The sequence below is a fragment of the Aptenodytes patagonicus genome, chromosome 7 (assembly GCF_965638725.1).
Source record: "Aptenodytes patagonicus chromosome 7, bAptPat1.pri.cur, whole genome shotgun sequence".
In the NCBI taxonomy this organism is placed as follows: Eukaryota; Metazoa; Chordata; class Aves; order Sphenisciformes; family Spheniscidae; genus Aptenodytes; species Aptenodytes patagonicus.
The window spans coordinates 48,016,282-48,040,732 of NC_134955.1; the positions used below are offsets into that span (position 1 = coordinate 48,016,282).

At 54.5% G+C, this 24,451-nt stretch overlaps 1 protein-coding gene across 2 annotated transcripts; it reads right to left on the minus strand.

Annotated features, from left to right (window-relative positions):
- Positions 1–2,227: 2,227 nt before the first annotated feature.
- ISM2 (isthmin 2) lies at positions 2,228–23,577 on the minus strand. Of its 2 annotated transcripts, none has more exons than XM_076345185.1 (6): positions 23,353–23,577; positions 8,765–9,025; positions 7,928–8,276; positions 6,931–7,071; positions 6,358–6,429; positions 2,228–5,840 (listed from the first exon to the last, which is right to left on the minus strand). In XM_076345185.1, exons 1-6 carry the CDS (start codon positions 23,488–23,490, stop codon positions 5,323–5,325), a joined length of 1,479 nt encoding a protein of 492 aa, XP_076201300.1. In that variant the 5' UTR covers positions 23,491–23,577; the 3' UTR covers positions 2,228–5,322. The 2 variants fall into 2 exon arrangements, with proteins under 2 accessions (XP_076201300.1, XP_076201299.1); XM_076345184.1 differs by having other exon boundaries at positions 6,358–6,435.
- Between the last annotated feature and the right edge of the window lie 874 nt (positions 23,578–24,451).

A 24,451-nucleotide genomic window follows, 5' to 3' on the forward strand; every position in this document is an offset into this window, starting at 1 on the left:
AGCTGGCTGCTGCATGGCAGGGAAGGAGGGTGAGACATTCCTTTCCCGACTGCAAACATGTGGGTCCATCTTCTGTGGAGACGGAGGGAGTAAAGGGGATCCCATCCCATGGACATGTTGGGCAGGGCTACCCCAGTGTGATTTCAGCATCCCTCCGCATGGTGTCAGTGAAAGCAGAGCAGAGGACGGGCTCTGCTGGGTGCTGGTCACCAGCCAGGGGTGATTCTCCGCACTCAGGACAAAGGCAAAGCCCAGGAGACCAGGTCTTGCTGCAAGCTCCTGTTTGCCCACTGTTCACGCTGCGGTCAGCAGGGCTACTGCCGAAAAACCTCTGCTAGTGTGATTTTTTTTTTTTTTTTTTTAAACTCTTCTACAGAGAAGTTGGCGGCTGTGTGCCATGTTGTGCCACCAGCACACCCAGCTGGGAGGGCTGATGTGGCCGCACAGTGGGGGTGGGTCCCTCTACAAATCAGGAACAGGGGTGCCTGAAAGGTCTTTTTTTTTTTTTTTTTTTCCCTCTCCAGAGCTTCAGTTTTAACTCAAGGTCCACAGACCATCACAACCACACTTTGCTCTTTCCTAGGCTAAGGCCAGGCCTTGCAGTTCAGGTCTGCCTCACAGGCTTTGGCCAAACTCTCCTGGCATTATCATCCTCTGTCTTCTCCTCCCAAAGCAGCTCCTTCTGGGCCCAGCTGGGCTTTTTGTGTGCTTTCCAAGAAGCAGATTCTTGGAGCAGGAGCCCTGAAAAAAAGCAGACAGCTAATGGCATCTCTGTTGCTGTAAACATGTTTCTATGAAATCTCGCATTCATCCCTGAGACATGGGCTGCACTCACCCCGCCTTGTCCCCCAGGCAGCTGACCACGCACCCGTGTCTTCAAGGTGTCATTCAGAGTCAAAAGGTCTTTGCACAGCTTGCTCCTGATTTGTCTGGGGCCAAGAGTGGTGGTCAGCAGGGACAAGCACATGCTGACCGTTGTGCCTAGCAAAATCTGGGCACGGGTCCCTCTGTGTACAGACTAACTCAGCTGCAAGTCAGATGCCAGGGAACTGGCAAAGCTGAGCCACAAGAAGCTCCAGACCAGGCTGGCAAAGTAAGACAACTCAACTGGTCAAGAAGTCTTGTGTTGAAAGCGGTGGGCAAAGGTGCAGCTTGAGACTCTGCCACAGACTCACCCCGTGATTTCAGGAGACATCTCCAGGTCTTGAGCACCTGCAGAATTAGGGCAGCAATTCCTCCTGCTTCCATCCTCTGGCTGTGGGATTTCTATAGCCCAGGAGTTTCGGAGCAGGGCTCAGCATCCAGCACAGCAAGAACCTTGTTGCAGAGGATAAAGGCATGTTATATACACAGTAGTAACTGCTGACTGCCCTCCAGGGAAAGAGTGATTTTCTCTGTGCTGCTTTTCCTGCAGAGCGAAGTTCAGCCTGCTCCCCCTGGCTTGGGTTCCATGCAAGAAGGTTTCTGATGTTGCAGAAGACCAGAGGGAAGCTCAGACCATCCTTCACAGACAGGAGCTGTCTGCTCCCCCCAGGCAGGGGCCAGCAACAGCATGAGCCAGCTGCGAAGCAGAGCCCTGTGCTGGAGTAGCAGGTAACCCTTGACAGATGTGCAGCCAGCACAAAGCAAAAGGAGCAAGAAAGGAGGGAAAACAGCTGGGAATAGCAAGAGCTTGGAAGTGATCACAATATATGCAGCAAATTAATGGCAACGAAAAGTTGTGATCCCTGGAAAGCTTTGCAAATCCCCCCTGCTATCATTAGCTGTTGGCTCTGGAGGTGGTTTGCCAAACCAGTTTTCCAGCTGGGATGATGCTGGGGTTTTTTTTCACCCGCTCCCATGCTCAGTGCCTGCTTAAAGCAGTGTGCTGGTGTAAGGTCAGCCGGCACCCAGATCTGGCCAGGCTGAGCATGGAATAAAACCTGGGGCCAGGGCTGAGGCACAGGCAATGCATTTGCTTCTCAGCACTGACCCTGATGGTCTTCTTGTAGGAGGCTTCCTTCCCTGTGAGCAGAACTTCACATATCCCATGGCTGTGGCGGTGGGCTCCGGATAGTCTCTGTTAGCTGCAATTCTTGCAGCCAGACACCATCAAATGCAAATGCTAAGGGAAGGAAGCAAAGCCACCGGGGTCTTTGCAGTACAGCTGGGGCTGGGGACCCAAGGCACACAGCATTCAATGTAGTGTCATCCTTCTCAACCAAAACAAATAGCAACATATGCTTCAGTCCCAACTGAATAACATCAGCAACACATATATATGTAAAGTGCTTTATTGCAGCATCAGAATAAAGAATTCTTCTCTATGAAATTTTGTAGGAATAAAAGACATTTTATATATATTATATATAAAAAACACAATAAACTTAAGGAGTGGAAGCTTAGAGATTCATCACTTAAATAGCAGTGGGCTGGACAGAATCTTTGATGGGATATAAAAATAAACGCCTGCTTAATGTCTACTTTTCTCATGGTGCCCTGCAAAGCCTGCCAGTGTGTAAGGTGCTTGTGTGAGGAACAACACTGCTTCCTGTTTCTCATGCTCTGGTTCATGCCTGTATCATCCAAACCATAGAGGCAGTGAGGCAGAACAGCCACTCGGCTTTCAACCAGCTTTTAGGGGGAGGGCTCAATGCAAGAAATTTTTCTACTTGCCCTTGGATGGGAACTTCATTTATTACAGAAATTATAGTTTCTTTTTTGGGGGTCAGACTGGTTGACATACCCAGTATAAAGAGGAGGAAGGTGCAAATCCTGGGTAACAGTCCTTATTATAAGAGCACTTCCTCAGAAAGCAGCCAGTCTAACAAATTGGCTGAGCTATTGAAAGTCTCCTTCAAGAAAGGCTGTTTGTAGAGGTCCTGCTTCCATGCATGGGTCCAATACTGGACACTAGGCACATTTAACGGGAGGTTGTTTTAAAGAAGTCTGTGCACTGATGGTAAATAAAGCTCCTCTGAGAGTTTGCTGATGTTATGATGACATATGATACGGAAGACGAAATATGAAGATGCTCTGCCGAATGACAGAAGATAACAAGCTCATCCTTCCATGGCCTCGGCCGCTCAATATGTCTGCTTCCCGCACAAACGCCTCCATGTCTGCTGCTGAGCCTCCCCACACGCATCCCAGGCTCCCACAACCAAGCCACCAGATCACTGCCACCCCCTCTTGACCACTTCTTTATGACCTGCCTCTTTACCAGAAACTAGTGAGCAAATGACCATTTGGGCTAAGGAACATGTAATGGTCATGAAAATTTACCACGGTCTGGGTCTCCATCCATGCTTATTTGGTTGTGTCTTCCTTCTCACCCTTTACATAACACTGGTCATCTCAGACTGCACGCGTGTTGGGAAACGGACGGTGTCTGCCTGTGTTTTGATAGCACCCATAACTGGAGTCTGGGGATACGAGTGTGGAATAATAGTTAAATAAGAATAATTCAGTGATAACTTGATTAATAGTTTTGTTTTACCAGCAATGGAGTCTTAGGTACTGATGACCAAGGATGCAACATTCTATCAGTAACCAAGGCAATAGGATCAACATACACTCAACGTATATAAGATGCTCCCAGAAAGACTCCCCAAAGAGCTATCAGTCCGTGGATATTCACTGGCCCTGGAGAAAGCTCCTGCAAGAAGGACAGACCTAGCACAGGACAGTCAACCAAGGATCTCTGCACCCAGACAGATGTTTTTTGGTCCAACAGTGTCCTGCAGAAAAACATGGAGTAGCCAATAGCCTTGGGTGAAACCTCTAGTCTAGAAATTACTCCATTCTTCTTTACATGTGCTTTACTTGCTCTTTTATTTCCTCTGATGCATAAAATTTGCTAAATAAAAGCTATGAACAGTTTCTGCTAGGTTCAGCAACTGAATGTCCAGGGATAAAGGTGCTCAGCCTAGTTTGTCTGCGGGAAACTTGGGAGCTGCCAAAATATACTGGGAGAAACCGCCATGATCCTGTGAAAAGCTGAATAAAACCCAAGTAAGACCAAAGCGCCAACGGAGAGCATCATGATCCATGATCTGCAGACACCGGGTATTGACATTATTAGCATGCGTGTCTTCCTCCTTTGGAGCCACACTTGCTTGCCTGGCCAGGCAGCGAGCCTGAGGAGCACAGGGTGCGCCCACAACTTGCTTTCTCTGGGCTGCCTCTCGCTGGAGACCTGCGCAGACACAGCATGGAGCAGGGCCCCAGGCCAGCAGCAGACCAGAGAGGGGCAACGCTGGGTACTCCCAGAGGCACCTGAGTTGTTCCCATCCCCATGGAGAGCTTGGCTTGGTGCTTTTTGCTCCTCTCCGGCAATGGCACGAGTGGTGGCTGAGCTGCCTGCTGCCCTTGGCAGGGCTGTGAGTGGGAAACGCAGGACTTTCTGCTGGGCTGTGTCACAGGTGCTCCTGAGCACTGAAACCCGCTGGGAGTTTGCCAGGGAGTCCAGGCGTGGAGGCAGGCTGGTGGTGGGACTTGCATGGGTGGTGGGACTTGCATGGGTGCTGCCACCCCGCTCCCCCAAGCACTGAGGCAGAGGGGCTGAAATGCATACAGGTGGTGTCCCCCCCATGCTGACCTCCTCTGAGGTCCAGCCATGTCTGGCTTTGGCACCCAGTGTTCCCTTTCGCAGCCAAAACCGTGGTGGCAAGGCAGTCTTGCCAAGGGAGCCCAGGTGGCCAGTCTCCTCCTGCCCCACACACCCCCCAGACCCATGAAACCTTGCTAAGCTTCTCCCTGCTCCTTTCCAACTGCACATGAAAAAACCTGAGGAGAGGGGAGGTCCTGCTGTGTACGCATGGCTGGGACAGCCCTGCCCCTCCCTAGGAGGACCCACCCCCAGTTTCAGAAGTAGACCAGTGTGTGCCAGGGCAGGTGTACAGGCAAGAGCAGGCAGCTCTGCCTGCAGCAAGACAGCTCCTCAGATGCGCCGTGAAGCCAGTAGGAGCTGAGGCCATTTCACCCTGCAGACGCTCAGCTTTCAGGTTGCATTGAAAGGTCGCAGAGAATGAAAGCAGATGGGAGCAGCCCCCCATTCCCTTTATGCCTCCCATCCCCTGCAGCTCCCCGCGTGCCAGCCCAGGCACCCTGCGGTGCAGGACCACCCCGGGTGGCACAGCAGGGATCACACCGCGATAACCTCCAGTGCCCTCGGAAATCCGAGGGGGGCCGAGGCACCCCTCTGAGGGGACAAGACGAACGGCACATCCTCCCCGCTCTGCCCGGCGCCAGTGAGGAGCCCATGAGCAGGGCCAGGGCTTTGCCAGGCTGGGCCAGAGTGGGAGCCGGTGGTGGCCATGGCTCCTCTGAGCGTGGCTGTGGCTAGTACTCCTTAGCCTCCTGCAGCTGGGAGAGGTACTCCTCCTCAGCAGGGTTGTCAGCACACCGTCGCCCATTGTTGGGGGGCCGGACGGCATGGTAGCGGCTCCAGTCGCCCTTGCAGAGGATCCAGGGCAGCATGTCCACCTTGTAGTGCAGCTCTGGAGAGAACTCAGTGCTGATGAGGTTGGGGACGCCAGCCCCCTTGCCACGGGTGATGAGGCGGGTGTGCTCGTCATAGCAGCAGTGCTGGGCAGCCAGGGTAGTGCTGTCGAGGGAGAGCATGGAGCGCAGGCAGAAGCGCGCCGTGGGCTTGTAGATGTCCAGGCGCTCCTTGGGGCCACTGGCGTCCCGCCATCGGAAGCTCTTGCCCTGCCGCTCATCCCGCAGGTTGACGGCACTGTAGACGGCCTCCAGCGGGTAGGAGCAGGGGCAGCTGGGCAGGTCCGTCAGCACCTTGCTCAGGTACTTGGTGAGGAAGTCGCTCTTGCAGTTCAGCCACTTCTCACAGCTGTCCACCTCTGGGGGGGAGGGCACCGAAAGGGTGAGGGCACGCACAGCTCGCACCCCGCTTTACCCAGCTGCCATTTGCCCGCAGACTCGCGAGCACCACCAGTGGAGCCTGCAACCGCCAGGCAGGAGCAGCCAGGCTCCTGGGACAAGCTGGAGCCAGGCTCCATCCCCAAGGCAGTGACAGAGGGAAGGGGTTTCATGCTGAGGCAGAGCTGGCCCTCACAGGGGCTCTGCCCAGGGCACCCATCACTACAGCGGCTGGGCTGGCAGCTTCCCCCCATGGGAGAGGGCACGCGGCAGGCTGGCCTCAGCCCCTGCACCGTAAAGCAGGACCATGTTGTACCAGGGCTGTGGGCAGAACTTCCCAGCCTGACTGCCAAAGCCTGCAAGTGGCAATGGTTCGGGTGACTTAGGTCTGGACACCAGATGCAGGAGCCCTTGGCAGAGCCCTCCCCACCAGCCAGCTACACCCCCCGTGGGGTCTGGCACCGAAGCCCCCAGTGCAAGGCAGACGCAGAGGCTGACCTGAGTTGAACAGCTCTGTGGTGTTGTCGCTTTTGAAAGGCATCTCCTCTGTGGGGAAGACCATTTCCCCCTCTGCTCCTTGAGAAGGGAAAACATAAAACAAACCAAAGACCCAGGTTGAACACCAGGAGGAGTGGTGGGTTTTTTTTCCTCCACCCTGTCTCCCGCCACTGCTTTGGCAACACAGCTCTGTGCCTGGAAGGAAGGGCCAGCAGCAAGACACGCAGGACAGACCCACCCAAGGCTGTGGGTTATGCGCATCCCAGTGGATGGAGCCGGCTCTCAATATGCCTCAGGAAAGGATTTCAAGCTCCCAGTGTGAGAGAGGTGCAAGGGGTTGCACGCTGAGCTGGACGCCAGCTCTACCACCCTTGGGCACCACGTAACTGCCTGGGGAGCCATGAAGCCCCATCAGAGCTTCTTCGTGGAAACAACCCCCCACGGTCATTAGCCCAGATCGCATTAAACGTAACTAGTTTTTGAAGCATGAGCAATGCCCAGCCTGCAGCGGTGGGGGGCCCGCCCACATCGGGGTCAGACAGTGCCCAAGCACTGTTACGGCCGAGGGCTCACCAGGGCAGCGTGGCAGGTCGCAGGTCCTTGACTCTGTCGCTGTGCAGGCGTAGCCACAGGACCGGGTCCTCTTCTGGTTGCCGCTGCCACAGGTGATGCTGCAAGGGGACCATGGGCTCCACTCCTCCTCATCTTCATAGTCTGTGCACAGCAGGGGAGAGGCAGAGAGTGGTGGACCTCAGCAAAGCCTCAGCAGGAGGGGAGCCAGCAGCCACCTGGGACCTCCCTCAGCTCTACCATGTCCCTGGGATGTCCTTTACAGGGATACAGGGCCAGTGCTGCCCAGGACACACAGAAGTGCCTGGCCATGTGATGCCAAGGGCCAACCCTGTCCTTGCTGGCAACCCCAGGGAAGCAGCCCCCGAGCAAAGGCTCTCTTGTTCTCACAGCTTCGCTCATGGTTGTACTGACCCAGACAGGCATCGCTGCCCATCCCCATCCTCACTGAACCTGCCCGATGCACTGGCCATGATGCTGAAGCATCACGTGTTAGCAAAGGTTGACTGGTTTTGGGCTCGTGGCCGGGAAGCTGCAGGAGGGAGCTGCTGTGGTGCACTGGTCTGTTTGCTCACTGGCACCTGCCATCTAGCCCTCTGCAGCTCCTCTCCTGGGGGGTGCCCAGGTCTGTGGCAAAGGCTTCTGGCACTGGTGTCACCGCAGGGACCTGAGTCGATGGCAGCAGCACTTGCCATTAGACATTTACACCGTATTTCTCATCTGAGCATGCCTTCGCCAGAGTCCATGCTCCAGTCTGATTACATGCAAGGGCAATTCCCGCTGGGACACTGGCGTGTCTGACCGCTGGCAGCCCCAGCTGGGTGTTGGCCTTGCTCCTCAGCATGCTTGCTTGTTTTTTAAGTAGGAGCTGAGCACCAGCATGCTGTGATCCCCGGTGCAGGGCTGCTCTCCCTGCAGCAAGACAGGGCTGAGGGTCAGGCAGGGCAGGGGAGGGCAGTGCTGATCTGCAGGGCAGCTGCGCACGCCCAAGAGGACTCACCATAATTATATTTTTCCTTAAAGATCCAGTTCTTCTGCCCAGGCCACCGCTGGTCCCAGTCACCTCCCACTCCACTAAGCATAGACTCCTCCTCCTCATACTCTGCTGTGTAATCTTCCTCCTCTTCTTCCTCTTCCTCCTCCCTGTCCCCCACATCCAGGTTGTCATCCTCTTCCTCCTCCTCCTCCTCGTCCTCCTCAGAGGGGTCGGTGTATTCCCAGAAGAGGGGCCAGAAGAGGTCCTTGTGGGACAACCACTCAGAGGATGTCAGGGACCAGTCATTGCTTGTCTCCTTCAACAAGTCCATCTCCATCTCGGCCTGAGGATCATCCACCACTTCGATGGTCACCTGGAGGCCAGATATGAGGCAGGGCTGTGAGCCAAGCCCTGGGACAGACCTACTAGCCCATGCACTGGTTCCCAGCCCAAGAGGCCAGAGATGCTTTGGGCTACACGACCACGCAATGAGCACAAGAGGTCTCGCCTCATCCAGAGGGACTGAGCAGGGGCAGAGCAGGAGGTGCAGGGGGGCTGGTGGTCACCCACAGGGACCAACACCACTCTTAGAAACTGAGAATTCACCCCTGTAGGAGCATTTGCTCCTGCTCTACAGAGAGAGGCTGGGGGCAGGCAGGGAAAAGGCCATGAGCAAATTCCTTTAGCAAGGAGCTTGTCTGTGCCAGCTTTTTGCATCTGGTAGTTACCAAGAAGACAGATGGCAGCGCCCACACAGACCCCGCTCATGAGATCTTTCCTCTTAGGGAACCAAATGAGGCTGGTGAGCACATGCAGCGCTCGCTTGCATCCCCCCGCGGCCCGCCCAGACCAGCTCCCCACCTGGATGTTGGGGTTCTGGGCGCTCAGGTCCACGTTGGCCAGCCCTGGCAAGCTCTGCAGGTCCAGCATGAAGGGCAGGCTCTCCTCCCGGCCAGCGCCACTGGGCTGGGGCACCGCCAGGCTCCTGGCAGCCTGCTGAGCCATCCCACGGCGCCTGTGCCGCCGTGGGCCAGCCTGCCCGCTCCGCCTCAGCCCCCGTGCCTTGCCCGATGGCGGCAGCTCCTCGTCCCCTGCCGAATGGGGGTCAGACGAGGCAGAGACCTGGAGGGGGAAGAGGTGGTGAGGACATCTCCCGAGGGTGGTTGTGCAGGGAGCAAACCGCTGCCCAGCAAAGGGGCATCTGGTCTCCTGCACCAAACAGCTCCTCCACTCCATCTTATTGCAGCATCAGGGCAGCAATTAACATGTTAATTAATCAAGTTAATACCCAGTGGCCTGTGCTGTGCCATGACTCAGCCCCACTGCACCTGAACAACCTACAGGTCTGCTCAAGCTGGTGCTTCCCATCGCTGTTACCACCCTCTCCGCACCCCTCTGCTGTCCCATTGCCCATTTCGCCTGGCTTTCCGCTTCTCATTCTCCCTTTTTGGCCATCGCTTGGTCCCTGGAGATGGGTAACGGCAAGGGCTGCTTCTGGTCACAGAGTTACCAGAGATCACGTTTAATAATTTTATATATTTATATTAAAAGTTTATAACAAGGGCTTTATGACAAGGGGGAAAACCTCACCTAAATAAATTGTTCTGTGGTGTCAGTATTAGGGCAGACAACTTCAAGCAACGCAGGTTTAATTGAAATTTCAGATGCTGCCCAAAGGCTACCACAAGGAGGGAAAGAAACTGCTGGTAGATATAACCCAGTTACCTTTATCTCCTTGGGAAAGGGAAGATGCCCAGCCGAATAGGACAACAAAACTAACTTGCCAGTGCTGCCAGTGGCTCTAACCACTGCTGCTGCTGCGGTGGCACGTGGCACTTCGCGGCCAGCCCTGCCCAGGAGGCGCAGGGGGAGCGGGCAGGGAGTGGGGAGGGAGCCTCACCGGGGCGGCAGTGCCGACCAGCCATGGGTGCAGGGAGGCGGCCAGTGAACCCTGCCAAACGGCTAGGCTCGCGCCGAGTTCCCACGTTCCTCGTCCCCGCGCTTGGCGCGCGCCAGCATGAAAAAGCCTGAGTCAAAGGGCCAGCAGGCTCCAGTGCGCCCAAGAAACCGGAGATGGGAACAACTGGCAAAGCCCCCCCACGGCACGGGCTGTCCCTGGGAAGGTCTGCAGGGCCCCGCAGCTCGAGGCTGGGAGCAGAGGTGCCCGAACCCCCAGCATCTCCGCCAGTGGCTGCCTGTTTCTGGCTGCCCAGCTGAAACCCCCTTTTGTTCCCAAGCTCTCACCCTTCGCGCCAGCCCAGCCGAGAGCCGCGGGATTAACGAAGAGAGCGGCGTGCCCCCTCCCCACGGGGGGATGCAGAGAGGCATTTCTACCTGCAATTAGAGCCAGATGGTTTGGGGAAGGACTCCCCTCCCTTTCATCCTGATCACTGGAGCACTTCAAAGGCAGCTGGAGCCTGGCCAGGCTCTCATGAGTGCACACAGCCTGTCCCCAGCCCTGTGCCCGCACATCAAAGCCCGCAACCCCCCCGTCCCAGGGGGAGGGAAAAGAGCAGCAGGGAGCTGCTGGTCCCTTGGCTGCTGCCCAGAGCGGGCTGGACGCGGGGAAGGGCCAGTGACAGACTTCACCATATGGGCCCAGAGGAGAGAGGACTGCGGGGAGGACGGAGCCTGTGCTGCCCGGCGAGAGCATTTGCCAAGCAGGCAAACCTGGCCGTGTCCCGGTCCTGGCCGCATGACACCACCCGCCAGTGCTGGGTTTGCTGCCAGCTGCACGTGCCCAGTGCAACCCCTGCACAAGGGCCTGCCAACAGCCCTGCGAGGCTGGCGCTCCTGCCTAATTTGCAATGAGCTTATCAAGGCTGGGTAAGCTCATTTCACAGACAACCCAAATTTAATACACATGGAAAGCGAGGTCTCCTCTGGCAACGAGATCTGAGCTCACCCAAGGACATCAGAGCGAGCGAGCCAGGGACAGACTCCAAGTCTCCAAACTTACACTCAGTGCCTAATTCAGATTTTACGCCCAAACAAGCTCAAGAAATTCAGAGTACTGTTCCCACAGGGAAAATGTAAAACTGCCCCAGGGGAACTAGCTGCTAGTGTTGCAGAGTGAACAGAGCTCCCTTGGCTCCCAAATCCTCTGGAGGCACAAAGACCCCAGGGGTGTCCACCCTGGATGGCCCAGAGTCCTTCAGCGACGGTCACTGCACTTCCTTCCTGCTAACATCTGCATCGCTCCAAGGCTTCACTGGGTTAAAATTTGTCCCTGCATCAGAAGGTGTCCCTCCTGAGCAAGGTCCTGCTCAGTGCCCTGCCCCAGCCAATCAAGACATGGATTTTAGCAAGGTCTTATGAGGCCCAGTGCTCCCTCCGGGTGAGAGCATCCATGGCACCACAATCCTGACGGGCATTCTCTGTGTCACCAAGGGGCTCCTGCCAGCCACACAGGCAGCTGCCCTCGAGGGTTGCACTCCTGCTGTGCGACACCCACCCTCTCCTCTGCCTTGCCTAGGGAACAGCTGGATAAAGCCATCAAGCCTGGAGCTAAGCCACTGCAGTGCATCAGCTATGGGAAGAGCTGGCCTGTCCAGAGTGAAAACTCTACTCCCCCGACTCTCCATGGAGTGCAGGAGAAAGGCTGCAAACCATCGCAGAGCTGGTCATCAGCAGCTCCCTTCTTCTGCCACCACACCGCAGAAGCAGAGAGTGCAGTGCCAGAAAGCCATCAATATCCTGCAGCCGAGCTTCAGCCTTCTCCTGTGACCAGCCAGAACCAAGCAAAGGAAAAAGCCGAAGGGGAAATTGCCGCAGCTCATCCTTCATTCACTTGGGATATCCTGCCTGGCTGGGAATAAGGGTTTCCAGGGCAGGAACCCGAGAGAAACTCTGGGGCAGCACTTGGGAAACAGCATGCACTTTCCGTTTGTGAAGACCATGTTTAGACTGAAGGCTATAAACAGGATCACACCCACCTCCCTACCAGCCCAGGAGCCCTTCCCACATAGTCCAGGCTCTCCCGCGTGTAGGACTGACCACCTAAACACCTTGGGGCACAAGCTCAGCCCCAAGGCTGTTAGGAAGTGGAAGGAACTCATTAGCAATTCACCCCAGTGTCGTGCCTAGTTTGTACATAACATGGGCGACAGGCTGTATGGAAAAGGTGTGGGGAAAGGCCACACACTATTTCTCTAGAGACCAAAGGCTGATATTTTCCCATTTATAATCCATACATATCTATTAAAATTGCTCGGAAATCTGAAGATGGCGAAGAGAGCAGCCACAAAACCATTTCAAGGGATGGAAAGACTTTTCCAGTGAAAGACTTGTACAATTCAATTTGTTTGTCGTGCTAAAAAGAGAAAGTAATGACTTGATTTCCCAGTTCTTTAAGGCAATAATCCATCAGGCACCAGAGATTCTCTAATCCAGAACAGAAACACATAATAGGAACCAACATGTCCAAGTCAAAGCCAGACAAATGCAACTGAGGAATAAGGATCATGCTTTTAACACTGTAGGTGATTAACCACAGGAACAAGTTAACAAGGGAAGTAGCAGTATCTGTTGTGGAGACAGTCAAACCCATGTCACTGGGCTCAACACATATGTACCCCATCTGTGCTAGCGAAGAAAACCTGCGATTTTGCTATAAACTTCTCTAAGACTCTGAACTAAACCTGGGTTAAGAAAGCAAATGACTGACGTTCACGTGCTGCAGCTCTTACATAAAAATTATTAGAGACGTAACATCTCAGATCCTACAGCAGTTTAAAACCTGAAAACATCAACAGACTAGGCCCTGTGCTGCACTGCCCTTGGGCAACCAGGGACACCACTATGCTGCCACCACGACCACAGGTCCTTGTCCCTCCAGCGTGTTCCTCAGCATATCCGTAGGCACTGCAAGTTGCCAGTGAACCCACCGGCAGCGCTCTTTGCAACTACATACGTTGCTGAGCAGAGCTGCTCTTCGTCACAGGGTTAAACCCAAGCCAAGTACACTTCAGAGAACTCCCTGGGGAGCGAAGCACTGCTGGAGCCTGTGCATCAGCCTGTGCACCAGTGGTGTGGAGCAAGTCCCTGGCATAGGACAAGCTCAGAGGATGCAGCTTCCACCCACACCTATCCCGAGCCAATTAGCGAGCACATAAACTCATTCAGCTTGAACCAAAGAAACCTGTGCACACAGCAGTCAGATCAGAGGCAATGTTCAGGCTGTGCTTTGGGCTTGTTAACACTGCAGTGAAGAAAATGACGTATTTGCTAAAGGCTGGTATCGCACTGGGCTATAATTATAAGGAATGGGGGTTTTTGTTGCTTAATCATTATACCTTGTGTTAGGTTTCCTTTGAACAGTTTTACCACGCTGTACTGAAACAAGAACCCACCAGAAGAACTATTGATCTTTTCCTGAATAGAGCTGAGTCTACACAAGCGTCTTTCTACTCTTTCTCCCAAGCTCTCTCCAACATTATTTTAAAATCTGTCCTGCAGTTTGTTGCAAACTTGCCCACTTATGAGTTAGCCAAGTACAAAATAGAAATCAGAATTTTTTTTTCTTTTTTTTTTACCATAAAACTTTTCCTTCCATATTCACCTAAACGAGCTGCAAAGATCTGGAGAAAGCTTTCAAAAAAAATTATCTTTGGACTGAAACTGGGCAGGAACAACTCCAGAGCAAGGTTTTATTATAAAGCTATGGAAGCAGAGAGACGCTGGTTGGTTGCCTCAGAAGGAAGCCCAGCCTGTCTGGGAGCAGCTCTGGGGCTGTAGTTTGCAGAAAGGCTCAGGACAGTTTTCGCTGGTGGGAGTGGGAGAAAGGGGAGGTTTTTCCAATGCTAACAAGTAACACTGTTAAACCTCTTCAAAATAAAGGAAGGTTGAACAGCAGGGTAATCAACAAGAACAAATACAGTATGCCATGCTGCCTCCCTCCCATAGTGCTGGGCATGCTCTCTCCTTGATGACCCCACCACAGACACTGCTCAAAGAAAGGGCTTTTTTAGCCCGGCCGGCTGAGACTGCCTTAGCCTCCCGAGGGCTGTAGTTTGATCCTCCCAGCTCATAACCCATCCACGGGCACAGTCTTTCAGCCAGATGGAAAATCCACTGGATGCACATCCAGCAAGTGACCTCTGCTATCCATCACCCGCTTAACGGATTTCCCAGAACTGTGCCAAAGCACAGCGTGCTTCTAGTGGTGTCAAGAGCTGGGTGGGTACCTACGAGAAAATAGGGAAGGCAAAGATGCCACCCAGTCCCTGTTACTGTCTGTAAGACCTCCCGAGCCACAATCCCAATGATCAGACACAACACCTATAGAGTTATAGGCAGGTGGTTTAGCAGGAGCCGTCACTCAGGGTTTTGACAGGTAAGCTCTGGAAGATCTGCCAGAGGTAATTTAAGGCAGTGGACACCTCCAGCTGCCTCCCTTTTCTTCTGCCCTGGGTTACACTCTTGCCTGCAAAGGGGCTATGGCACAAGTAAAGAGCAGGACCATGATCTCCCAACTGCTGTACTCACTGGTCCACCTCAGGATCAACTCGCACTTGAGTGCTGGTTTTGGGTTTTTTTTTTAAATAAAGACACAAGCATCTCCCTTTAGGTTTTGGGAGAGCTCTGCAAGTGCTCATGGAACAGACAAGACGCTCAGTTATCACACTTGCATGGGCAGATCCTGTTTTTGACAGACCAGCAGGAGCCGGCAGCAAACTGTGGGCTGTGAAGATAATTATTATGCCCTCATGATTATAATTTTCACACAGTTATCAAAATACTTTAGATCATATGGAATCACTCCCTTTTCTAACTAGCTTCATCCCAACTGTCTTGAGTAGGGAGCTGCAGGAGGCAGCATCAAAGGCTTCTTCATGTCTCATTTATTTTCATGTCTCACAATCACGACAACTGTAATCTCAAAACTCTTTCCAAGGTCGGTGACTCGGTTGCCCCCAAGGCAGAGCCAGCCCTGGAGCAGAAGACACCATAGCACAGAGAAGCAGCAGCACGCAGCACTGCGAGGAGCAAGGACACAGCATAGCTGACTTTGTGCAAGACCGACAACGGGGCGGTTGGCCAGGCTGCTGTCAGTGCTCCTCACCATGTGTCCCTGTTGGCACAGCCTGGCCCCTCTCACTGCAGCCAGCTCTCCTGTGGGTGCGCCGATGAGAAACTTGCCCATGGCATCCTCAGCCAACTCCCCAGGTCACCTGTGACACAAGGAGGATAAGTAGGAGCCCAGTGGCTTTTCACCTCTCGCCATGCCTGGCTGTTGCCCTCCTCAGTGGGCATGGGAGAAGCACATGCAGGTGTTTCTCCCATAAATACCTTCTCCCTCTTTAACACTGAGACAAATGCTGTAAAACCCCCATTTTGCAGACAAAGAAAATGACCTGCCCCAGGTCTCTCAGGTAGCCTGCGGCAAGGCCAGGAATAGATGCAGGTCTCCCATGTCGTACTTGGAGAAGGCTCTCAGGAAGGTCCACCACAGCTCACTTTCTCCTCCCTACCTGTCCCCCAGGAGGGATTGCCCTGCCTCCCACACAGATGAACCACACAGGCCTTGCAGTGGAGAAGCTGGGGCATCTGGTTAGCACCACTGACATGTCCCAGCACAGCAGCTGGGGCTGTCTTCGCACCGGAGACACTGCCCAAGTGCACAGGTCCAAGGGCCAACCCCTGACAGGTGGTGCCTGCTGCGAGGAGCCCAGCCAGTGGCAAGGCATCCCTTACCTGAGGAGGAAGGTACCCCTTAGACTTCTGCTGCAGCCAGGCCAGCTGGGAGCTGCTCAGATAGAGCACAGCAGTGGGTACGGGAGCAGGGCCCCTGCAGGGACTGCATGGAGGGGTCCCCTGGAGAGGTGAACAGACACATATCCATATCCTCTGGTGCTCTCTGGCAAATGCTCCTGCTAGGGTACATGTTTTCTGTTAACATAGTTGAGCTGTAATATGTGTAAGCTCTTAATGCATCGGACTGAGTTGCTGTTAACTTGTTCCAGCTCTAAACCCCATGTGCTTCAGTAACCATTAACTTGTTCCAGCTAATGATCCACATTTGTTAGCCTGCACACCGTAACCCTCCGACTGCTCCAGCTGCTGCTTCCTTCCCCACCGCAGCCCAGGCAAAACTGCAAAAGGAAGAAAACCCCAAATATAGCAAAGCAAGTGCAGAAACTGGAGGGACCAGACCAACGCCAGCCTCCCCCTGGTCCCCCAGCCTGCTAGAAAAGGTTGCAGTGTGGGGGGACACAGGGCAGGCGGGAGCACAGGGGGCATCTGCTCCCCTTGTCCCACGCAGGGTGCACAGGCTGCTCTCCCCATGCAGGCAGCGGGGCAGGGAAGGCAGCCGACCAAACAGATGCAAATCCATCGGGGATCCCTTCAACAACAGACAAAATGGGCACCTGAGCTGGACTTGGAGCATCTCCATGCCCTGCACAGGAAGGGATCCAGGCAGGGATGCTGCATCTCGGCTTCCTGAAGGGGTAAAGCTGGGGTGACTCACAGCCAGCAGCCCCTGCCCCAGGTGCTTGGCTGCAGCTCCCCAGTCCGGGGTTGAGCTCAGCTGCCCTCCCCAGCCCAGTGGCAGGATTTAATGACTCCCACACATCGGTGTGGGGTGGAGAAAGGGTCTCGGGGTAGGGAAACCTTCCTCTCTGGCCCCAGTCTGTATCGTTCATAACTCACTTGTTCGTTAGCTTTTCCACGACAGTTCCTGCTACTTCTAAGTGCCTCACCAAAAAATAATTACTTTTTTTTCCCCCCACCAAATGGGAGCGTGAGGCTTGCAGGGCTGCAGAGGCAAGTCCAAAGTCAGAGGAAAGCTAGGGCACATCCAAACGGGGAGCCCCACTTCCTCAGCATCTTAGCCCCCAGTTGACCCCTCCTCTTCCTTTTGGCCGGTCACTTCCCAGCAGGACCTCAGTTGTAACCTCACGACCGGTCCCAAGAGTGGGCACAGATGTGCAATAGCCGAGCTGTAATTGTCTCGCTGGAGGTGCTGCATGGCACAGCACAGCTGGCCTCCCCTGGGATTTTGGCTGCTGCGGGAGCGGCTGTAGGTGAAGGGGAGGGCAGGAAGGGCAGCAGGGGGGAGCACCAAAGCGGTGGCAAGAGAGGACATCCCAGGGAGGCAAAGAGGTGCCGAGCCTCTGCTGGTGGGGCACCTCCTGCAGCATCTCCCGGCCATCCCACAAATACTATCCCCTCGCCTGGCGAGCGCCTTGGGGCTCAGCTGCCAGGAAGAGCCGAGCCAACCAACAGCTCCTAATCCAAGATAAACCCACGCCTTGTCACCTCTTCCCTGCATGCATTGGCACTTCCTGGCTGTCCCCACCTCACACCCATCCAGCGGTGCCGGGGACCAGCAGAAGGCAGCAATTTACCACATTTTGTTCCCTTTGAAGCTGTATCCTTCCCCTGGAGACTAAACCAACCTGCAGCCCAGGAGGCATCGGTGCCCTTCACGCCAAGAGCCACCTGGGACTCAGAGGCAGGTAGGTCACCATCTTTTTGGTGTCTTCATCTCATAAGTACTGAGATGAAGTATATCTCATAACAGCTTCTCAGACAAGCTCCAGGAGTCTCTACACACAGGGAACGTGCAGAAACTGAACTGTTTGGAAGCAATACCATGCGGGCTGACTTTTACAGATGGCCATGGAAAAGCATCTGACAGCCCAATGAAGGTTCCCTGTAAAAATGGACTACCAAAAAAAAAACAAACTCCTTGCACTTTTGCAAGCTTCTGTCTGAAACAGAAACGTTTTCACACCAAAACACAGCTGCAATCTCTTCCCTGCTTCTTGGCTACAAGCTCCAGTATTTTATATAAAAACCAAGCCTCTGGCTGACATTTGCTTTGGAGGAGCTGGACGGCACAGGCCACCTTGCTGTCATGACTGTAGCTCAGACTGTCCTCAGGCTTCCCTCTGGGAAGTGTCCAGGCATCTTGTTTTGAGGATTATTCTGAGTGGAAGAATATTTATTAATACTATGGAAAACAGAAGATCCCTGGTTTGCACTCCCTACTCCTAAGACACTGACAAGAGGAAAACAGGAATTAATTCCCAGCACGCTTCCTCCATCACCTCGCTGGGCTCGGAGGGACCATGGTTGGAGGCAGGATGAGTCCCCCAGCCTGCCTGTCTTTAAGGAGAAGGTCTGCAAGAGCCAGACACTTTTGGGAACCCAGAGAGAGGGCCGGGCAATGCCCTGTGGAGCGATTTATGCCTAATCTCTTCCCCTTACATGTGCCTTTTACAGGAACCCCTTTGATTGTGACAATGGGAATGCAGCAGACCTATTTGTGCAGTGAGAAGGGAAGAAGCCCCCTTGTTGGGCAGCTTCCCTGCACCCGGCTCCCCTTTGTTTCTGCTCCTGCCTCAGCCCCAGGCGGGAGGGTTTTCAACTGTGTTGACTAAGATAATTTGGCACTTCTCAAAAGGAAATTTGCTACAAAGGGAGAAGTACCTCCCTGCACACAAAGAGCCCCTTTCAGAGCGGAAGGATGCTTCAGTGCACGTTTTGTACCCACAAATCCGACCTTTGCCAAGGACAAAGCCAGGGACAAGAACGCTTAATTGCTGAAGAAATGAAAAGGTAAAAAGCACATCCGCAGGCAAAATGACTCTGCTACTGACACAGCCCGCAGTGGCTGCGGGGATCTGGCTGTGTAGGCAGCCAGCACTGACCCGGCCGCCCACTCGCACCCTGGCTGAGCCCTCCCTACGGGGCAGCAGCGCGGTGAAGTGCCCCCACACAGGGCAGACATTGGTGACAACACAAGTCGGAGATCCGCAGCAGGGCGAGATGGCTCTGGGGAAAGCAAGATCCTCTTCTCAGCCAGACAGCCCGGGGGGAGTCAAGAGGGACCAAGATCTGGGGGGAGGCACATGGGAGGCTCCTGCAGACCTCCGTGCCTGCGCAGGCAGGAGCCACTCCCGAGCTCCTGCCAGCCCATCACCCCAGTGGTCTCCCCAGGCAGTTTGTCTAGGCTACGTTAGGGCTCCCAAATGACAGGGCTACCCCAACTTGCAGTCTCCTGACAAATTCCACTCAAGCCCAGCTGATACTTCCCTTTAATGCTTTTTATCTAGTACAGACACGCCACATCGCCTTGGAGCTCTGTTACTCTCCACTTGCTGGTATCTCCAGCCAGGCATCACATCATTGCTACACATTTAATTCTTAAGCACTCCCCTGCACTCAGACAGGGCAGGTCAATTTAAATCAAGACTGCTACTGATGATTTTTAATCAGCAAGCAAAACGTCTTGGTGTAGACCTTCAGTTTTAAACTTAGTTTCCCCTCACTACTCTCACTGCCTGATGTAACCAGTAAATAATACATACTTTTGTTACTCGTTTCCTTATTTCTCAGGAGCCAGGAGCCAGTCATACCAGGTGCTGTACAAACCCACTGATTTGCAGCCAACTACAGCCTTTATGCTACGTTTGGTATTTCTTTTGTTGCCCTCTGTTATCGCTTATTGCAGATGCCAGATTTGCTTTGCTCACAGCCTCAGACCAGGGGAACTCCGACAGCAAGCTCCAGCCTGGATCCTCACCCTGCCCCTGTCCCAGCCCTGCAGTAACACCCCCGGGTGCCTCGGGGAGCTCGCTGCCGTTGCTCTCGGCCCCTCTCAGAGCGGTTCCCTCCTGCGAAGGAGCACCCACCAAGCCCACCGGAGCTGGGCTGGGTGGTTTGGACCCTCCATAAAACACTGCTGACTTGTTCTGCAGCACCCTGTCACCGCCGGGATGCTCACTACCAACACCCCCATCGCTGTTACCACTGGTAGTATTATTTCTATGCACAGTTATTGAAGTGGTTGTGTTGGTTCACATAGATCTAATCACTTCTAACGTTTACATTTCTAGCATGTTAGAACATTAGCTATTTTCTATTTACTAGAAGAGCACTAGAACAGATTGGTATCAGTCAGAAAGAATCCAAACATCTATTAACAATGCTCAAAGCCAATATTTTGAAATCCAGTGAGTTTATCAAAACATATTTTGCATTTAAACCCCCTGACTTCATAAATAAACAAAACATTAAGCAATTTGATGAGCTGTCCCTTGTCTCCACAAGGGACACAAGCTTTTCCAAGTATTCAGTTACCCAAATTTGAAGAGCCACTGATGTGCGTCAGCACTTGGACCTGCCACATTTCTGCCCACATCAGTGTGATGCATCCAACCTTCAAAAGCACTTCTAAAAACCCTGCTGTACACCTGCCTGCTGCTTCGGAGCCCACCTGCCTTGCCAAACATTGCCAAAAAGCCTCCAAATGAGCAGGTATCTTTTCTCATTAGATTTAAGTCACAGTTTGGAAAGAAAGTATTCTGCCTTTTCAACTGCCAGTCAAATAGACTGAAGAAATAGAAAATACTCTTGCTACATCTGTTGCTTATGCTGGGCTCAGTGTAACTCAGGCAAAACTTTTCTGCACAGCATCACAGCTGAGAAGTGAGTAAATGCAAGTGCTTGCTCTTTTGGTAATGGCTGGAAGTAATGGATCCTGACTGAGGTACAGGACTTTGGGACATAACGATAAGGCTGTTGCCCAAAGATAAAGCTTGTGTTCCCTCCATCCTTCCTGCAATTAGAAGACTTTCTAACTCACAAATTTACAGAAAACTTTAATGGTTTTAATTTTTCTAAATTATTTTAGTATAGAAGTGCAACTCTGAGGCTCAGCACAGATTATAAAAATTCCCATTCAATTCTAAACCGAGGAAAAATGTTTGTTTTAAATAAAGATGTTAAATTAAAATAAGTCCAAGTTATGTAGTTGTTTAATGGTTTTGATTGTCTATCTGCTCTGCTCTGTCATTTCTGTTTTTCTTCTCCCGGCCCCCTTCATTCTACCCACATCTGTAGGGCATTACCCATAGTGTAACCAATACTCCAGCTGTGGCTGCCCTGCTGCCATAGAGACAGGACCTATCAGCGCTGCAACAGGAACCATCTGTGCATATGACCCAAAATCACTCTGGATTTTTTGTTTTAACCACCATACTGCTGCGCTTGTGCTCTCTGCTGTAGTTCAAACAGCCGGGCATGACTACTCCAAATTCTCCCCCGCGTGCACCAGAAACAGAGGATTTCCTCCCGAAACACAGCTAGAAGACACATGCCAATACCTACCGCTTTCTCCCTGCCATGCGAACTGTACAGCCAGTACCCTAAGGGATGCAGGGTGTGCACGGGAGCACCAACAGATCCACCCAGAGGAATCCGTTCTTCATCTTCCTCCTTGCTCCTAACCTCCACCCTCAAACCTTTGCCTATAAACTTCTTGTAAATTTGTATTTCTGCGAGAAGCAAAGGTCCCGGGGACAGAGGCTGCGCTGTGTAAGTGCCGTATGTGATCTTTGGCTGGCCACACAACGCTCCCCATTCACAACCATTCACAAACTGGGACTGACCGCAGCTCGCCCCGCTTCCCGATGTATTTTAGACGTCAGATAAAAAGGAGCCTGAGATTGCGCTGCAGGGTCCCGTGGTGAGGACCTGCACAGCTTCCTAACATGCAGTTTGTCCATATCCTATGTCCCCTGCCACAGGGCTGCAATACTTTCCTGGATTTCGAGCGTAAATCCCTACTCCCTCTGCAGCTGGAGCCCAAGCACGCTCTGCCTGGCATTTGTCTGGCGAGTGAACCGGCATCTATGTCTATGCTTAAAGTTTCACAAGCAAAGTACAGCACAAACTGAATTACCAGCACTACAGCACGTAACATCCCCAGCAGTCCTGTTTGCATCTGCTTGGTCCACGCTCCAGTTAAAGCCATTACCAGGCTTGACTGGTGGTACTTGGCTGGATGCAGCCCATGCCCTCTCTTGCCCATTGGCCAGGCTTTCCATACGGCAGATTCCTTCTTCACACTTGTTCCCTGGATTTCATGCCGGAATGGAGTTGAGTGCATCTGACAGGAGCTGCCGGCATGACTCCTCCACAGATCAGCACTGTGTTTTGGCAATAACTAGCAGTAAGTTATATTCCCATCACTCGGCACCTCCTCTGCCAGTCTGACTGACACAGCAGATCAAACTTGCTGCTTCCCATAGTGCTGTGTATCGCCAGCAAGGGCTGAACTGCTCTTACCCTGTCCTGCTCAACCTCCTCCTAATGCCACTTTTCCCACTTACTCATTTCACCCACTTTTAGCATTCTTCGAAAGGGTATTTTTCAAACACAGCTCTGCTACCTGAACCACTTTTTCTCCAGAGAAGAGTTTCAAGATGGAAACAGCTTGTTTTAACCGTTCAGTTGTCTTTACTTCTTATTCAAACCCTTCTCCCTGCCCTCCTGGTAGTTTGTTTCTTCCCCGTTCCCTTCCCATCATCCCTATCAGGTCCCACCAGTTGGTTGGTTCCCAGTCTGCCCCGTCCCTCACTGCTGTCTGAAGTTTCGCCTTCCACGATCCACGCTCTGAAGCCAGCGCTGGCCAGGATCCGGCTCTCAGAGGAGCAAGAGGCACAGCCCCGGGACCTCCCCCCACAGCCTGTGGGGGCTCCCGAGGCAGCCTGCCCGGGGGACGCTGGACTGGGCGCAGGCCGCCTGCCCGGGGGCATGCTGATGGGGCACAGGCCACCTGCCCGGGGGGATGCTGATGGGGCACAGGCCGCCTGCCCGGGGGGATGCCAGACGGGACACAGGCTGCCGGGATGAGAACGGAGCATGACCACTCTGGAATCTCCCCCAGGGTCGTCCCAGGGCAAAAGAGAGATGTCCATATCCTATGTCCCCTGCCACAGGGCTGCAATACTTTCCTGGATTTCAAGCGTAAATCCCTACTCCCTCTGCAGCTGGAGCCCGAGCACGCTCTGCCTGGCATTTGTCTGGTGAGTGAACCGGCATCTACGTCTATGCTTAAAGTTTCACAAGCAAAACGGTGGCTTTTTTTTTTCACCATTTCACGGTGGCTGAAATCCGTCACATCTTATTTTTGTAGTAGCGGAGTTTTGGAGTTCCTGGCAAGCCACCAACCTTGCTAATTTTACTGCAGGTCGGGTTGTGGCCGGACTCCTCTCTCCTACGAGGGATGTTGCCCCCTGGAGGCAACGGATCTTCCCGGGTACTTGGTCACGGCGCTCGGCCCCGATCTCAAAGCACCTAAATCAGCCCCTTTCCTGCAGCCTCTGTCCTGAGGCTACCCGAAAATCCCGGAGGCCGCGAAAGGGCTCTGCCCCTCAGCGAGTGAAGAAACAGCCCAGAAGAGGGGAGGCGCGAAACCCTGCTTCTCCCCGCTGCTGCTTTTCCACCCGGGGCTCCGGGCGGCCTGGCCTCGGGGACACGTGTTGGATGCTGCTCCCCTCGGAGATGCACAACCGCCTCCGAGGGAGCCCCGATGACCGCCCAGGTGGCCGGCTGCTCTCCTCAGCCTTCCCGGGCACGGGAGAGGATGCGGAGGCTGAGGAGGGCTTGCCCCAGCACCCTCCCGGCTCTTCATCCTTCCCCCAAGGCTGCCTTACCTCCGCCAGCTTGGAGCTCCTCTCCTTTGGGCTGTTGCTGCGCTGTTTCCTCACGGGCAGCCCTCTCACCGCAGCCAGGAAAGTTGTCAGAAAGACGAAGCCGAGGATGAGCACGACCTTCCCTCTAATTAGAGGCATCTCTCCTTCCCTCTCGCCCCACCTCGCACGCCCAGGGCAGGCGGCCCGGCAGCACGCCCGCCCGCAGTGCTACAAAACCCGTCCTTCCTCGAGAAAGCGAGAGGAGCAGGGAAAATTTTAAAAAAGAATTATATATAAAATATCGCAGACGGGAAGTGCAGTCCCCCGCGGGTGCGGGCAGGGGCCGGGGCAGGGTCCGCCGGCCCGGGCCGCTCCCGGCCGCTCCGCTCCCTCTGATCTCTCTTGCGGTTTGCCGAGCACGTTTCGGTGCCGCTGCTCCCCCGCGCTCGCCTGCCGGTGCCACTGATGCTGAAGGGTAACTCTGAAAAGCTTCACAAGTGTGTGCGGGGGGGTGGGGGGGAGAGGGCTTCGCCTCCCCACCCCCCTTCCTAATCCTTTCGGCAATCTGATTTCTTTTCCTCCTCTTCTCCTCCCCCCACCGAGTCACTCCCCGGTGCTGCCGCCGCTCTTCAGGCAACGCCGGGCACCGGAGGGCGGGCGGGCGGCCGCTCCCCGCCGCTCGCCGGGGAGAGGCTCCTTCTCGCATGAAGCGCGGTCAAGCCCCTCCCGGGCGAGCGGCGCGGCAGCCGGCCCCGGGCACGGCCCCGGCGCGCCCCTGCCCCGCTCGGGGGCTGCCGGCGCTGCCAGACCCCCCCCCGGCTCCCTCCGAGCGCTGCCCCCTCCGGGGCGCCGCCGGCCGCTCCCCGCCTCCCGGCAGATGCATGGCCCGGGCGGCCGCGACCCCCTCTACCCGGCGGTGCCCCGCGGGGCGCTGCCCCTCCGGCGGGGCCGGCCCGGCCCGGCCCGGCCCGGGGGCTCTTTGTTCCGCTCCCGGGCGGCGGCTCGCCTCGGCGGCGCCGGCCTTGCACAAGCCCCGCGGCACCGGGCGCTTCCCTCCGGGGGAGCCCCGCCGCAGGGCCGGGGCAGCGCCCTCCCGGCGAGCCGGGGCGGGGCGGCCGCA

Excerpts from the sequence above, each read along its gene's own strand:
- ISM2 (XM_076345184.1), bottom strand. The coding sequence starts at position 23,490 with ATGCCTCTAATTAGAGGGAAGGTCGTGCTCATCCTCGGCTTCGTCTTT. Across the intron at positions 9,026-23,352 it reads GGAGCTCCAAGCTGGCGGAG|GTCTCTGCCTCGTCTGACCC; the intron begins GTAAGGCAGCCT and ends TTCCCCCTCCAG. Across the intron at positions 5,841-6,357 it reads CACAGAGCTGTTCAACTCAG|AGGTGGACAGCTGTGAGAAG; the intron begins GTCAGCCTCTGC and ends CCTCCCCCCCAG.